This window comes from Sitophilus oryzae, unplaced genomic scaffold (genome assembly GCF_002938485.1).
Source record: "Sitophilus oryzae breed Bouriz unplaced genomic scaffold, Soryzae_2.0 scaffold_1297_pilon_pilon, whole genome shotgun sequence".
NCBI lineage: Eukaryota > Metazoa > Arthropoda > Insecta > Coleoptera > Curculionidae > Sitophilus > Sitophilus oryzae.
Genome location: NW_022145945.1, coordinates 814,904 through 831,116, shown reverse-complemented (window position 1 = coordinate 831,116; position 16,213 = coordinate 814,904). Strand labels below are relative to the sequence as shown.

Below are 16,213 nucleotides of genomic sequence, written 5' to 3'. Positions count from 1 at the left end.
TTGATTCTAGTGTGTAGAGGTTCGATAAGAAGGGATTTTTTGAAATTCCAGTTCCAAGAGGGTGAAACCACCTCTCAAATATTACAATATTTTTTATTTAAAAAACGGACTTGACGTAAAAAGCTTATTTTTGGCAAACGGATTTTTCGAAAGTAAAATTCCAACGAGATGAAACTACCCGTCAAATATTACCAAGTTATATAATAATATCACCATATCGTTTTTTCTCATGCTGATATAAATGTGAGAAAATTTTATCCAGTTTGTATGTTAATGGAAATTCTTGCTTTGCTTTAATGAAACTACCCGTCAAATATTACCAAGTTATATAATAATATCACCATATCGTTTTTTCTCATGCTGATATAAATGTGAGAAAATTTTATCCAGTTTGTATGTTAATGGAAATTCTTGCTTTGCTTTATCATCACCATTACAAATGATTAATTCGACGCGAACGAAGTCGCTGGTACACGTTAGTCTAACATATAATTCTAATAGTTTGAGTTCCGCCTTTAAGTTGAGTTCCACTTGGGAAGCAGAACGGTTCTGGTCCACCAACCTCTGTAAAACCGTCTCAGATACTGGCTTTTGTCAAAGTCCTAAGACTGTATGATGAGTTATAACTCAAGAAAGAGAGACACAATAAATTTATAACAACATAGTATGATATATAAGATCCCGGTGATTAAGTTCTTCTTTCTCATACAATCTACTGTATGAAATAACTCCCTCACAGTTGTATAGTTTAATTTAAGTACACCCTGTATATTTTAAAGGTCTTTATAATAAATTAGGTGAGAAATACTCAATTAAAATAATTACTTTCCTAACCTAAATTTAAACCAGAGCTATAAAAATCTCGTTAAATATGCAAAATAAACTGCTCCTACTAATTGAGATCATTCGGTATATTAAACACTTTGTCTCAGTTCAGTGTTTATTACAAAATAAATACCATCATCACCGAGAACTAGATTATTCCGAAATGCACATATAAATATTTTTGTGAACCTTTAAGAGTGGAATCTAGTACAAGTTTATACAGTTTACACCCACCTGTCATATATGTAATTATTAATTATATATTTTTGTAAAAATGGAATGGAACATTTAGATAAAGTTAATAGCTTAAACATGTAAAAAGGTATGTGTATTCATGTACCTAGTTATTGAATACTGCTGCATAAATTAAATGTTTTTAAAATAATTAAGTTTTACCTTAATAAATTATAATTTTGTAACCTTTCAGTATTTCATTCAGACAGATAATATAAAAATAATGTTACTGTATCAAACAAAGGTACCCAGAGACATACAAACCAGATGTTATTATTATTATTATATTTTGGCATTTATATTATTTAATGATTTATATTTTTTTCTCTATTGCCTATATATCTCGAAGCCTATCAACTTTTGCTCTAGTTGGTAGAAAAAGAAAAGATTTCAGTTAACGTCTCCTTTTTGCTGTCAGGGCTAATCTGGACGGGGCCTAATTTGTTTACGCGGAATCCGAACCGCCATCCTCGGCCAAATCATGGTCAATGGCCTACCGAGTTGGCAAGTGTCTAAATCGACTCTTACTCACGAGATATCCGATCTCATCCGGCCTCGAACCGGCGTGAATGAGCAGTGTGTGTCAATAGATTTTACACTTTTGCCTTTTTTTGGACAACAGCACGATACAGAGTTTCGAACCGGTTACCCGTCCATCCACTAGTATCGCCTTACGTCGCTTAACTTCGGTGTTCTAATGGGAACCGGTGTTTCGACGTAGCTGGGCCGTTGGTGTCTAGTTGGTTGGTTTTTTAAAAAATAATATTATTTTGCCTTAAGCTGTGTAGTTTTTGCTAATTTCGAAAAATCGAAAGTAAAAAAAAATTAAAAGTAAAAAGAAAATTGTTTTGTTTGTCGTAAAGGGGAGAACCAAGCTCCACTCCCACAACCGGTTTCTGGGTCTACCCTTCATCAGATGGGCTGTCTAGGGGCTGGTTCTTATCAGGGATTGGTAGTTTTGATACAAATACCACCAAGTATCTACTATTCAGTTAATTATACAGTATAATATCATGTGCAATGGACTAGTACTCACTTATGTCGTATCATCATCATTTTTGGCTTATTCAATCACATTGGCCTAACAACAGGGGTGCCCGGGGGAGCCAGCCCCCCCAGGTACTGCTGGGCACCCCCCAGAGAAATCCTGAATTATATGACTCTTGGCTACGTATTAATTTTTATTTGCTTGAGATGCACTAAAAATGACGTTTTCTAGTATTGTTTAGTTAATATTATTTTGTTGTGTTCAAAAAATGTGTCAATTTTTATTTTTTTTAGAAAATTTGTTGGTATTTAAGTAATCTACGGGACACGGTTTGATAACCAAAAGTCATGAAATTTATTGATAGAGAAATTCATGTAAACGTTTTATTCAAAAAATGTGTTTTTTAGGCCCCCCCCCTGGGCCCAAGGCCTACTAGTTCGTTGTACATTACTTTAGTTTTTGCTAAATTCATTTTGAGACTAACTTTTTAGCTGGCTGCATTTAGTTCGTTAATTTGTGTTTGTAGTTCTTCATGACTGTTGGCAATTAGGACTATGTCATCAGCAAATCTTAGATGGTTAAGATATTCTCCAACTATTTTTAATCCTTTGCTGGTCCAGTCCAGTTGACGGTAGATTTCTTCTAGTGTTGCTGTAAACAGCTTTGGGGATACAGCGTCTCCCTGTGGTACTCCTTTGCCTGTTGGAAACTCTGGAGTTGTTTTATATATCATTACCCTTGTTTTGGCTTCTTTGTATATATTGGCGAGAGCTTCTTTATAAGGCCTTGTTTCCCTAGGGCTTCTAGTATTGCCTTAGGATAGTAGAGTAGAGAGCCTACTTAAAGTCTATAAAGGCTATGCAGGCTTGATCGGCTGATAGTTTCTTTTAGTGTATGTACGTGATCAATCGTGCTAAACATATCAGTCAATATATAGCTTCTCTCGTAGATGTATAAACTAGGATTTCTTTAAGTAAAAAATAAATAAAATATACATTTAAGACAAAATCTTTATTGTATCACAATTCAATAAAATACTCATATTTCTTTAAAATCTACCACAATTTCGCACCACTATAACCCAAAGCCAACGGGCTAGACACCACAGACTTAGCTAATACAGGAGATGCGCCCAAAAGCGACGAACTGTAACTGTTAGCGTAGAATGGTGCTGGTGCAGCGATGGGCAAGCTCAGAGGAGCTGGAGCTGAGTAACTTAAAGGCGCTGAATAACTTAAAGCAGGTGCAGGAGCAGCAGCATAGCTTAGAGCTGGTGCCGCGTAGCTTAAAGGTGCTGAGTAACTCAGAGTTGGTGCAGCTGCATAACTAACAGCTGGGGCAGCATAACTAACAGCAGGAGCTGAGTAAGCTGAATAAGCCAATGCAGGAGCTGAGTAACTGGATGCTGTTCTTAAAATTGGAGCTGGCGCAGCTAAGGGTAGAGCCGGGGCAGATAGGGGTAATGCTGGAGCAGCTAAAGGCAAAGCTGGAGCAGCTGAGTAACCATAACCCAGACCCAAAAGGCCACGTTTGGATTTTTGGTTTGGTTGAGCTTTTTCTTCGGCTAGGGTGATTGCAAGAACAGCTGTTAATACGATCTAAAAATACAGGAACAAAAAATATTAGAATTACTTTAAAATTAATTCAGGATATGATTGCTTAGATCATTTTATGAAAAAACAATACTTCAATGCATAGCTTTTTTTTTTCTTTATATTCAAATACTCATAATACACCCTATAGCTCAGAGAGTAGTCATACAATGTATATGTTCTTACAAAGAATATCTTTTACCCTACTTAAAAAAAACGTCCTGTATATTCATTACACTGGATATTAATACTTACCAAGAATCAGGGGATTGGAACACCCTCAAAAAGGAAATACCACTCCTGCAACTCCCAGTGGACGATATGCCAAGAACGTACAACTTTGACAAACATGTCAATGTAGTATTGAGCAATAAGAAGGATTGGAAGAGCGAAACGCTTGCCCAGCAGTTAAAAGACCATACCATAACTTGGTATACTGATGCTTCCAAACCAATACGGGAACAGGGATCGGAGTGCTGGGCCGAGAGCTAATTACTCCGAACCAATGGGCACTTACCCTAGTATCCTACAGGCAGAAATCTACGCTATCGAGAGATGCGTACAACTTATCTTAGATAGGAACTATCGGAAACAAGAAATAGCCATCTTATCTGATAGTCAAGCAGCGTTAAAGGCGATCAACTCAGTCTCAATCAATTCGAAATTGGTCAAAGAATACATAGAGAAGCTGAATAAATTAGGCAAAGAAAACAAAGTCCTCCTACACTGGGTGCCTGCTCACCAAGGGATAAAAGGCAATGAAAAAGCAAATAATCTAGGTAGAAAAGGAGCGAACACTCCACTAACTGGACCAGAACCGTTCTGCTTTCCAAGTGGTAACCAACTCAAGGAGGAACTCAAGAACTTGGAAGATTCCATCCGCAACCTGGAATGGAAATCTTGCAATGGTCTAGGACACTCGAAGAAGTTTCTGAGGGCTTATGATCAATAAAAATCACAGATCTTCCTAGGTCTGAGTAAGAACAATCTTCGGATTGTCACGGGGTTTTTAACAGGACACTGTCTCCTCAATGAACACCTCAGTAGATTGAAACTAAGAAGAAACGGCGAATCCAGATTCTGTGGGGAAGATGGTGAAACACCAGTACACCTCATCACTGAGTGCGCCGAGACGACAACCATTCGTGCCATGAATTTTGGTACGACTGATATTGGAGATGGAGAACTACCCTCTATAAAACCGTCCCAGATACTGGCTTTTGTCAAAGCCCTGGGACTGTATGATGAGTTATGATTCAAGAAAGGGGGACACAATGGATCTGTAAGGTCGAAGTGATTAACCCCCCTCCCACTCATTCTAAATTCTAAATTCTAAAATATTCATTACACTGGATATTAATACTTACCAAGAATTTCATTTTGACTGATTGTATTTTTATGTATTGATGTTTTTAAAACTGACAAAAGGATTGTGATGATACAAACCAAAATTATCAGTCTATATATACAAAAATTGGACCATCAAAAGAGGTGGGGCCCTGTTAATTTAATCCGTCAAAAGAGTTATGTAAAAATTGTTACACATTTCCGAAATAAAGGCATCGATATTGTGATTGTGATGAAGGTTATAGACCGGTTAGTATTAATATTAGCCATTGAAGATATTGGTTTTGTGACGAATTTTTGTATTTTATACAAACTGATTATGAAATCGTAAAATGTGATTGTTTAAAATAACTAATGATTATTTAATTTTAATTCTTCAAATATCAAATAGCTGAATTTAATAAAACCTCAGCTAGGGTATCTTTGGCTGAGTTTGTGTTAGAAGTAGGTTGTTCTAGAAACTACGATATCTGAATAAAATATTGTTTTTCAGCAATCTTTAACAATAAAGTAACTTATTACAGGGTGAGTCTTGACTGATGAGCAAATACTTTTAAGGGTAGTATACAGTGTAGTCCGTAAGGTATTCCGGAAACTTCGACAGCATATTCTGCAGATAAAAATAAGTAAAAAAGTTCGTATAAATGTATGTCCTAAAATACTTAGTTTCGGAGATACAGGGTGTAGAAGTTTCATTTTTATTTCGATTTTTTTCAAATAATTTCTGCAGCAACGTCAATATTTGGATTAAAATTCGTATCTGGGAGTTTTTTGACATGAGAAATTTGATTTTGATGTCAATATGACTCCTACTAGTCGAGGGCGCCACCTACATATTTTTTAACCGGTTTGAAGAGTAATAACTTTTCCTCCGTGCCTGTATAAAACAACTGAGTAAAAAAATATACATTTACGACGCTTTTTACGTAACTTTTTCGAGATATTTCAAATCGAAATTATCAATACCTGTCATCACTGACATAAATTAAACACGTTGACTAAATAGTTATTAGACTGAGATCATCAATCTGAAATGTTTTTGTACCAAAAGTTCAACAAAAACTGTTTTATCATCATTTTTTGCAGAAAAAATATGATTAATTAAAAAAAAATTCCCAAATTTATTATTTCAGTGAAATAACCATCTAACGCAACGTGTTTATTTTTCGTTAATAATGGCATGTATTGACTATTTCCATTCTAAATATCTTGAGAACGGTTGCTCGTAGCGATTTTTACAAAGATATATTTTTTACGTAAAAAATCACAGAGATGTATATTTTTTCCTTCGGTAGTTTTATACAGGTACGGACAAAAAGTTATTACGCTTCAAAACAGTTAAAACCTTTGAATAAGAAGACTAAGGAAGGAGCATAATGCTATCCATGTATTCATGCATGGTGGGCGGAAAAGCCACCATAAAAGCTCTCTAGGGTGGGGATCCTTGACAGTTCTGTTTGACGATTCATTTGACACATTTGAATTTGATTTGAAATTTTGTGGATTTGTCAGTCTTTACCGAGCTTATTTTATGTTATTTATTATTTATTCTACTACTGATAGTTGTATAAAGGTAGTAAATCTAGATGGAAATTGTGGCAGAACTTAAATTAACAGTGACACTATCGCGATTTATCGAAAAAGACTCTAAAATAGTTGGTTGTGTAGCGTGCGGTAGATCTCGGCAAAAATTGAGTGAAATAATGGAACAACTTTTCGCTAGTAAGTGACTATATAATATACATACGTGTAATAAATCAATCATTTATGAAATTCACTTAAATTAACTAAATTATATATTTTTCTTGCATTTTAGCTTTTATTTATTACTTGTCAAAGATTAGATGTCAGAGAATTTAGATACGTTAATTTGACTTACCTGCTTCAGTAGCGTTTCGAATGTTTGTGTTAATAAATACTTATTATAACTTATCTATTTTTATTAGAATTATATATTTTTATAACAATTTTAATAACTACCACAACGTAAAAATTCACAACGTAAAATAAAACAACAAATTATTGAGTCTACCCCACGTCTACCCTACATCATAGTTTTATATTTTTTAAATAAAATTAGAACGACACTGATAAACCGGAATTTAAGTCGGCCATATTTGAGGCCCATCGCGGTGTATCTAAGATTTTTGATATGCTCCTTCCTTAGTCTTCTTATTCAAAGGTTAAAACACATGTAGGTGGCGCCCTCTACCAGTAGAAGTCATATTGACATCAAAATCAAATTTCTCATGTCAAAAAAATCCCAAACACCAATTTTCATCTAAATATTGACATTACTTATTTGGAAAAAATCGAAATAAAAATGAAATTTCTACACACTGTATCTCCGAAACTAAGCATTTTAGCACATACATTTATACGAATTTTTTACCTATTTTTATCTGCAGAATATGCTACCGAAGCTTCCGGAATACAATTCGGACCACCCTGTATTTCGACCCCAGAAACACGTCTATGAGGTTTATTTCGCGAAAAAAAAAATAAAAAAATTGTATTTTTTGAAAAAAAATTGGAGATTTTTTTTTGGTTTTAGTTAAAAAACATATTTTGTTGATAATATGACAACATTATGTAGTGGATTAAATTTACAAGAAAGAAAACTCAGAAAAGAACCAGAGCGGTTCCAAAAATTTAAGCAAAAAATCACCTGGGGGATCCCTGACAGTGACAGTAGTGTTGGTCATATATCCTGAGTCGTTGGACAGACTATGACCAGGGGCCGGAAAGTGAAATAGCAAAAGCGGTTCCACCGTTTCCACGGCAATTTCAAATAAAATAGTTCCAGCCTCGGGCGCTAGGTGGTAGTGCAATTAATTTTTAGGTTAAGAAATTGCTACTAGTTATTGCCAGATGGCGTTCAATCAGATTCTTTTTGTAGTTTCCATAGTTTCCAACGGCCATTGTCATACTATTGTCAAATTCTCAAAAAATATTGTCGTTGTCATAGCGCCAATCATCAAAAATGATTATTAAAACGTTTTTCAAACTATAATTTGTTATATGTGTTTTATTAGACAATTCCTTTTGTTTGTGGCCCTAAAAATATAATGTAAATCTTTTATTTTTGCCATCATTTAAGTACCTGTTTATATTTACTCCATTTACAAAACTGTGGGCGTATTACGTTGGTTTTGTTTTATTATAATAAACGATGTTTAAATACCTATTTGACTTATAAATAAAAACTTTAAATAATAAATAAGATTTACACATGTTTGGTTTTAATTTTATTTAATAATTGTATAAATTATACTGTTAAATCTTATTTTTTACACATCACAACGATACTTGTTATTAGTATTGTTGAATTTGTGTAAAAAATAAGATTTAATAATCAAATTTAATTATTTTAGAGCAAAATTCAATAAATACGCTTCGATCCATTTAAAACCAGCCCTACTCAATAGATGGCGCCACTTCTCTAGGACCATTTTTCAGTATGGCAGAGTCCATTCTTTTTCTAGCTAGGTATATTCTTTGACTACGACTATATCTTTAAAACTGCGCATTTCCGACGAAATTTTTTCTGTTTCATATTTCTGAATCATTCTCTAAAATTTGGCCGTCTGTTTTTCGTACAAATCCTGTATAGTATAGTAGAATTAAGAAATCTTTTTGTATAGTAAAAATTAACTAAATTGGCAAAAGTAACTTAAACTCACTTAATAATTTACTTTTGATTAAATTTGCACATCGCTAGGTTTGAGCGATTTCGTAATGCTCTTGGTGGTTGATCTTATACCATACCCATTCTTTTTTTTTAATTTTTTTGAACAAGATTAAGAAATGTTTTTTATATTTTCTTAAAAAATATATAAAAATACGAGAATGTTTAATGGAAGTGGCAGGTGAAAGGACGTATACGAGTATATCGATGATCCGATTGTTCTATATACGAAAAAAACCTGCTTTAGTAACCTTTTTAATATTTCGAATATGTTACGGAATTGATGTGCCGTGAAAAAGCGTGTTTTGACCGATGTTACGTCACTGTGTGAAAACCTTTTTTATGGCCTCTTCCAAAGAAGACATAAAACATAATATTACGTAAGCGATTACTGAAAAAGGTAAAATTTATATCATTCACTGCAAAAATGAAAACTGAAACATCTAAATAAATCCAAACAATGTCATCGGGTCAATTTCATCATTTAGAACTGAAGAACGGCTAGACCGATATTATTAATTTCTGATTTACTGAAATATTGAAAAAAATCACGGAAAAAAATTGTGTGTGTACTACGTGCGCATAGTTGAAGTGAAACTTCTTCTTACTTCAATCTGTCTGCCTGTCCGTCTGAAGACTACATTCGGGTACCTCCATCCACGTGCCGAGTTTGGTTTCAATCGACCTATAATTTTGAAAAATCCGGAATATATAGAAAATCTATTTTTAAATAGATTAAGTTTGGAACTCCGCCATCCTCCATTGACAGCTCACGTCAAGCGCGTAGCTTATTTATATGATGTCCACTGCAAAATCAGTGACACACTAGACACTATACCTATAGAGAACAAATGATATGTCTAATCGATTGGTCTCAATCATTCCATATCATTGAGGCCAGGGGCGCATATATGGGAGGGGTAATGGGTGTAATTACCCCTCCTAGAAAGAAATTAATTAATAAGATAAAATTTGGTATAAAATAAAATTGTTACAAAAAAGTTAATAATACAAATTAAAACACAGAATATCCAAACCAATCCAAGTAGATTTTTTTCCACAGTTACAATACCTTCCAGCAAAAATTTAATTCAAATTTGGTACTTTTTTGAATAGCATAGGATACAACATTTTAATGAACAGTGCTTTCCATAAATGGATAAAATGAAAAATATACGAAATAATATACATGTACTGATTTCTTTCGAAAATCGACAACTATGAAACTATGAACCCTTCCCGGACACAAACGGTACATTGTGAGACAGAAAATTGTAGAGAGAAACAAGCCCTATAACATAGGATGCAACATTTTAATGAACAGTGCTTTCCATAAAATCAATAAAATGAAAAATATACGAAATAATGTACTGATTTCTTTCGAAAATCGACAACAATGAAACTATGAACCCTTCCCGGACACAAACGGTACATTGTGAGACAAGAAATTGTAGAGAGAAACAAGCCCTATAACATAGGATACAACATATTAATGAACAGTGCTTTCCGTAAAATCAATAAAATGAAAAATATACGAAATAATATACATGTACTGATTTCTTTCGAAAATCGACAACTATGAAACTATGAACCCTTCCCGGACACAAACGGTACATTGTGAGACAGGAAATTGTAGAGAGAAACAAGCCCTATAACATAGGATACGACTTTTTAATGAACAGTGCTTTCCGTAAAATCAATAAAATGAAAAATATACGAAATAATATACATGTACTGATTTCTTTCGAAAATCGACAACAATGAAACTATGAACCCTTCCCGGACAGAAACGGTACATTGTGAGACAGGAAATTGTAGAGTGAAACAAGCCCTATAACATAGGATACAACATTTTAATGAACAGTGCTTTCCATAAAATCAATAAAATGAAAAATATACGAAATAATATACATGTACTGATTTCTTTCGAAAATCGACAACTATGAAACTATGAAGCCTTCCCTCACACAAACGGTACATTGTGAGACAGAAAATTGCAGAGAGAAACAAGCCCTATATTGAGTCAATCAGTCATAATATATGTCACAACATTGGCAAAATAACACTATCGCTTCATTTCACTTCAGTACACTGTTAGAGTGAGACACGATGTGACATTGGGGAGCCTTGACATATAAGGATGAGCAACACTAACCAAATTTTCTTAAACTTATTATTTCCACAGTTTGAAATAAACAAATACAACCATCTACTGATTTATAACACAAACAGTTTTTTAAGAGAAAAGAGTTTTTCTTACAAAAAATATGTATATTAATGGCTATACTTTTTTCTTACAATAATCTTTGCATTCTTTCACTATGCTAGTTTACTACAAAATCTAAAGTATTTTATTGCTTCCTTTAAATATTATTTCACATATTTTTGAATAAATTTCAATAAAACCAGATAATTTGCAATTTTTAGAATGCCTCGTTTTTTAATTAATCCTTTTTTTGTCTTTTAGTTTAAATCTTGGTCTAATTTTAACCAGCTCGCCAACAGATGGGCCAAGAACTTATGCAAACTTCAAGTTTTTCAGTAACTAATAAAATATTTATGTTCCTTTCAAAATAATCTGGTTTCATTGATGATGAGATAATTGAGACTGTTGTAATACGACAAAATATGTCGTGTGCGATAGGTACCAACTATACAGGGTGAGTCTTAAATAAGTGCAAATATTTTTAGCGGTTGTTTAACTCCAGAAACACGATTATGAGGTTTCTTTCGCGAAGAAAAATTGAAAATTTGGAATTTTTTGAAAAAAAATTTGAATTTTTTTTAAATTTTTGGTTAAAAAATATAATTTGTTGATAATATGACAACATAGGTAGTAGATTAAATTTACAAGAAAGAAAATCTAGAAAAGATCCTGTGGTTTTCAAAATTTTAATTAAAACTCTCTTTTTTGGGAATTTTCAAAGTAAAATATCTCAGTTATTTTGGATTTATTTGAAAAACGGCAAAGAGAAAATATATTTGTTTGTTCGAGATCTACCAGCCCTAAAAATATTTGCACTTATTTAAGACTCACCCTGTATAAAATACAAAAAATATCTTTTTTTTTCCATACGATCGAAAAAAAAGACGTCAGAGACTGCTGTGGATTGACAATCGATGATAATTTTGGCGAGGTCAGCCCCAAACGTTATGGCCCGTACTCTTCTTGATTTTTGAATGGCGCTTACTGCTAGTTGACCTTAAGAAGATTGTACTTCATTTTCACACTGAGTAAAAATGATTTTTAAATGGTGTAGTTTGTGGTTTAACGTTTGAAAAGAAATATTTTTTTGGAAATAGATTTGTGTGATGTCTGGAAGGGTTCTATCCTTTTTTTAATTTTTCTATAATTAGTGTTAATTTTTGACAAACTTCAATTCTTCAAGATGTGTAAATTAGGAAACACTTAACATTTAAAAATAAACTTCAAAGTTATCCTGTATAACTGATGCAAATTTTGCATAATTACATTACATTTTTCTTTTCTTTTTTAGCTGTCCTCTGCTCCAAAATTCGTTTAATAAGTGTCATAACGAGTTACATTCTACCGAATTCACTTTTACTGGTGGTCATCGAACATCTGTGCATTCTACGTTTTAAATTTATTAATTCTTTTGATACATATTAAATGAAATTCTTTAAATGCTTATTTTTAATCATACAAGGCTCCTTATCGTTTTAAAGTTAATCAAGTGTCTTGTTATTATAAATATTTCACGCCAATTATTGGATAAATTAAATGTGATAAAATAAATTCCTTATATAATTTATTAACCTTTTTTAATATACAGGGTTATAGAAGCCCCATTCTTTTCTATGTGCATAGACATAATTTATTCAAACATGATTGTGTTGTGTTTTCCTATAACCGACTAGTAATACTATCTATAGGTAAAAGCATTAAAATAATTGATTTCATCCAAATCATACTAATATATAAAATCCTTAAGTGACTCACTGATTAATCACGATCCTGCTCAAACCACTCAACGTAGAGGCTCAATTTTGGCATACAGGTTGATTCTAGGGTGTAGAGGTTCGATAAGAAGGGATTTTTTGAGATTCCAGTTCCAAGGGGGTGAAACCACTTCTCTAACAATATTTTTTATTTAGAAAACGGTCAAGTTTCCGAAAAAAAACGCTTAAACACGTATATTTTATTTTGTTATTTTACATATTTTAAAATTTTTTAAAAATGTTTACAGGGTGTTTCGAAAAATCTGGTCATTGATTAATCACGACCCTGCTTAAAGCGCTTGACGTAAAAAGATGATTTTTGGAAAACGGATTGACTTTAGGGTGTAGAGGTTCGATAAGAAGGGATTTTATGAAACTCGAATTCTAAAGGGGTGAAACCACCACTCAAACATTAGAATATTTTTTATTTAAAAACCGGTGAGTTTTTCGGAAAAACTCTTAAACACGTATATTTTATTTTGTTGTTTTACATATTTTAAGATTTTTTAAAAATTTATACAGGGTGTTTCATAAAATATGACCATTGAGTAATCACGATTCTGCTTAAACTGCTTGACGTTTAAAGCTGGTTTTTGGCAAACGGATTGACTGTGGGGTGTAGAGGTTCGATAAGGAGGGGTTTTTCGAATCTCAAATGCCAAGAGGATGAAAACGCCCCTCAAATATTACAATATTTGTTATTTAAAAAACGGTTAGTCTTTCGGTTTGGACACAAAACGCTTGGACACTCATAATTTATTTTGTTTTTTTACATATTTTTATTTTTTTTTAAATCATACAGGGTGTTCCAAAAAGTTGGGTAATTGATTAACCACGATTCTGCTTAAACTGCTTGACGCTTATTGAAGTGTTTACTTTATTGAAAAGCTTATTTTTGGCAAACGGATTTTTCGAAAGTCAAATTCCAACGAGATGAAACTACCTATCAAATATTACCAAGTTATATAATTATATAGCCATATTGTTTTTTCTAATGCTGACATAAATGTGAGAAAATTTTATTCAGTTTGTATGTTAATGGAAATTCTTGCTTTGCTTTATCATCACCATTACAAATGATTAATTCGACGCAAACAAAGTCGCGGGTACACGTTAGTTAAACTATATATTGTCGCGACCTAGCTGGGGGTTGTTTGCTAGGGTCGCTATACCAGGTTCTCTCTGTCAATCAAAACAACCATTGAATAAAATATACATTTATTTAACATAAAGTTCACAGTTAATACAATTTTGGGGAATGCCAAGACTTAATGGTTTAGTTAACTAAGTACTTACAGGAACATCTTCAGTCTGCGCTGTCTTCTGCTAACGGACTGATGACGCGAATTACTAACTGTATAATACGACTCACATCGATGGACTAACTAACTCCCTCCTCCTGTCGTCAGCACACTATTTTATATTTTTCCGCTCGTCCCAATTATCGGCGGGTACGTGCTCAAAAATCTCCTTTGTATATTTCCAGCACCGATATTTAGTACGAGCTAGCCCTGAAACATCACGCTTACATCGACCTGATTTTAATTGTTTAATTAACAATGTTTATTATAAGAACATATTCAGGTCAACGTATACGCGAACGATTCCCTTGAATCTACATCAAATTGGTTTACTAGAATTATATTTTACATGATTTTTCCCAATTTGATGTAAACCCAAGTTGGCCTATATTTAAGTCTTGACAATATTTATAAAATAACAACATTTATTATCAAAAAATATCAACAAAATTACAATAATATTATTACACACTACTACCACGCTTTTGAGCTTCCGTATCCCAAAGATACAGAACTAGAAGAAGCAACAGTTCTAGCTATTACTGGAGAACCAGAACTTAAGACAGATGATGCATAACTCCTACTATGTACTGGAACAGCTTGAGAAATCGGTACACTTAATGGAGCAGAGTAACTCAAAGCTGGTGCACCAGCATAACCAACATGAGCTGGTGCAGGAGAATACGCTACAGCAGGAGCAGAAGCGTAGCTCAAAACTGGAGAATGAGCGTAGTTTACAGGAACTGGTGCGTAACTCAGGGCTGGAGCAGCGTAACTCACAGCGGGTGCATGTGCGTAACTATGTTCAGGAGCAATGGCGTAACTTAAAGCAGAGGTTGGAGCGTAGTTCAGAGCAGGAACAGGCTGAGCGTAACTCACAGGAACTGGAGCAGCGTAACCAACTGCCGGAGAAGCGTAACTCAGAGCCGGTGCAGCGTAACTCAAGGCAGGGGCTGCGTAACTGATAGCTTGTGATGGGTAGCTAATAGGTGCTGCCCTAAATAATGGTGCTGATGGAGCAAATTGTAGGGAGGATGGCGCAGACACTGGAATGCCATAACCCAGGTCAATGAGACCGCGTTTTGATTTCTTTTCTGATGGCTGGGTAGTTTCGTCTTTGGCCAAAGCAAGAGCCAAGATGGCTACTAAAACAATCTAAAAAAAATCATATTAACAAATTTCTTATTGTTTTATGAAGTAATGGTTATTTTCTATACTTATTTATTTAGATTTAATGATAACATAATAAAATTGATCCCAAAAAACTGAATTTATTTTTTTTGCATAGGTTAAAGACTTTATTTCTTCTCGCACGTTTTTTAATTGCTTCCATTTTTGAAAACTTTTGTATTCCTTTTCATAAGTTATTCGGGATTTAAATGGAAGTAGTTTGGATATGGCGTTCGTCGCCTCAGCCTGAATATCTGTTGGTAATTTACTTATTGCGTTTTGAGCCATTTCTGGCTCCAATTCAATCAGCAATCGACACGAAAGAGAATTAAAAAATATTGACTCAAAACTGACAACTAAAGAGACAGCTTTATTTATTTGTCAAATTACATAGAAACCAACGCCAACCCAGCACAATATTTTTTTTACTCGTAATAAATTCCTTGAAATAACAATTCCTGAATATTTTTTAAAACGTAACTTGCTATGGAAAAAAATATTGTTTTATAATCGACAATAAAATTGCATTATCGTCTTGTATAAAAAATGACTATTTCTTTGTATATTGGTCAAAGTAGCTGTATAATTATTAATAAGAAATTCTCTCAAAAACGTTAATAACCCACTTAATAATTAAGTATTTTTAAAATTAACACAAAACACAGAATACTTACCAAGAATTTCATTTTTGTTATTTTTAATGAGTTTTTAACAGATACTTATCTCAAAAGTGTGAATATGTTTGGTAACCAAAAAAGTCGTGCTTTGTTATATATAGATACAAAATGTTTGGCTATTAAAAGAAGTGGGAAAATGTTAATTCTTATGACATATATCGGATATTTCTTAACTCGATCACGAAGAATATCGCCCGAAAAAGTACAATCGAAAAGTGGAATTCCGGTTTTTGACACTGGTTCTGCTACTTAATACGAATACTAAACATAATGTTGCTAATGTCGATAGGCGTTATATCATAATATATCTTCATAATAGATAAAGATTCACTTTTAAATTACTTTATTAAAGAAAAAAAAACCTTCTTTTTGATGCTTAGTACATTAGTTTTTCAAAATTCATTAATATGGTATACCGGGAGTCAAAAGCG

At 33.2% G+C, this 16,213-nt stretch overlaps 2 protein-coding genes across 2 annotated transcripts; both read right to left on the bottom strand.

The window, feature by feature from the left end:
* Window positions 1-3,039: 3,039 nt before the first annotated feature.
* On the bottom strand, window positions 3,040-5,081 carry LOC115874521 (cuticle protein 16.5-like). Its single transcript, XM_030889679.1, has 2 exons — window positions 5,007-5,081; window positions 3,040-3,645 (listed from the first exon to the last, which is right to left on the bottom strand). The coding sequence occupies exons 1-2, from the start codon at window positions 5,016-5,018 to the stop codon at window positions 3,103-3,105; spliced, it is 555 nt and encodes a 184-aa protein (XP_030745539.1). The 5' UTR covers window positions 5,019-5,081; the 3' UTR covers window positions 3,040-3,102.
* A 9,249-nt stretch (window positions 5,082-14,330) lies between these two features.
* LOC115874437 (cuticle protein 16.5-like) lies at window positions 14,331-15,861 on the bottom strand. The gene is made up of 2 exons (XM_030889600.1): window positions 15,780-15,861; window positions 14,331-15,090 (listed from the first exon to the last, which is right to left on the bottom strand). Exons 1-2 carry the CDS (start codon window positions 15,789-15,791, stop codon window positions 14,410-14,412), a joined length of 693 nt encoding a protein of 230 aa, XP_030745460.1. The 5' UTR covers window positions 15,792-15,861; the 3' UTR covers window positions 14,331-14,409.
* Between the last annotated feature and the right edge of the window lie 352 nt (window positions 15,862-16,213).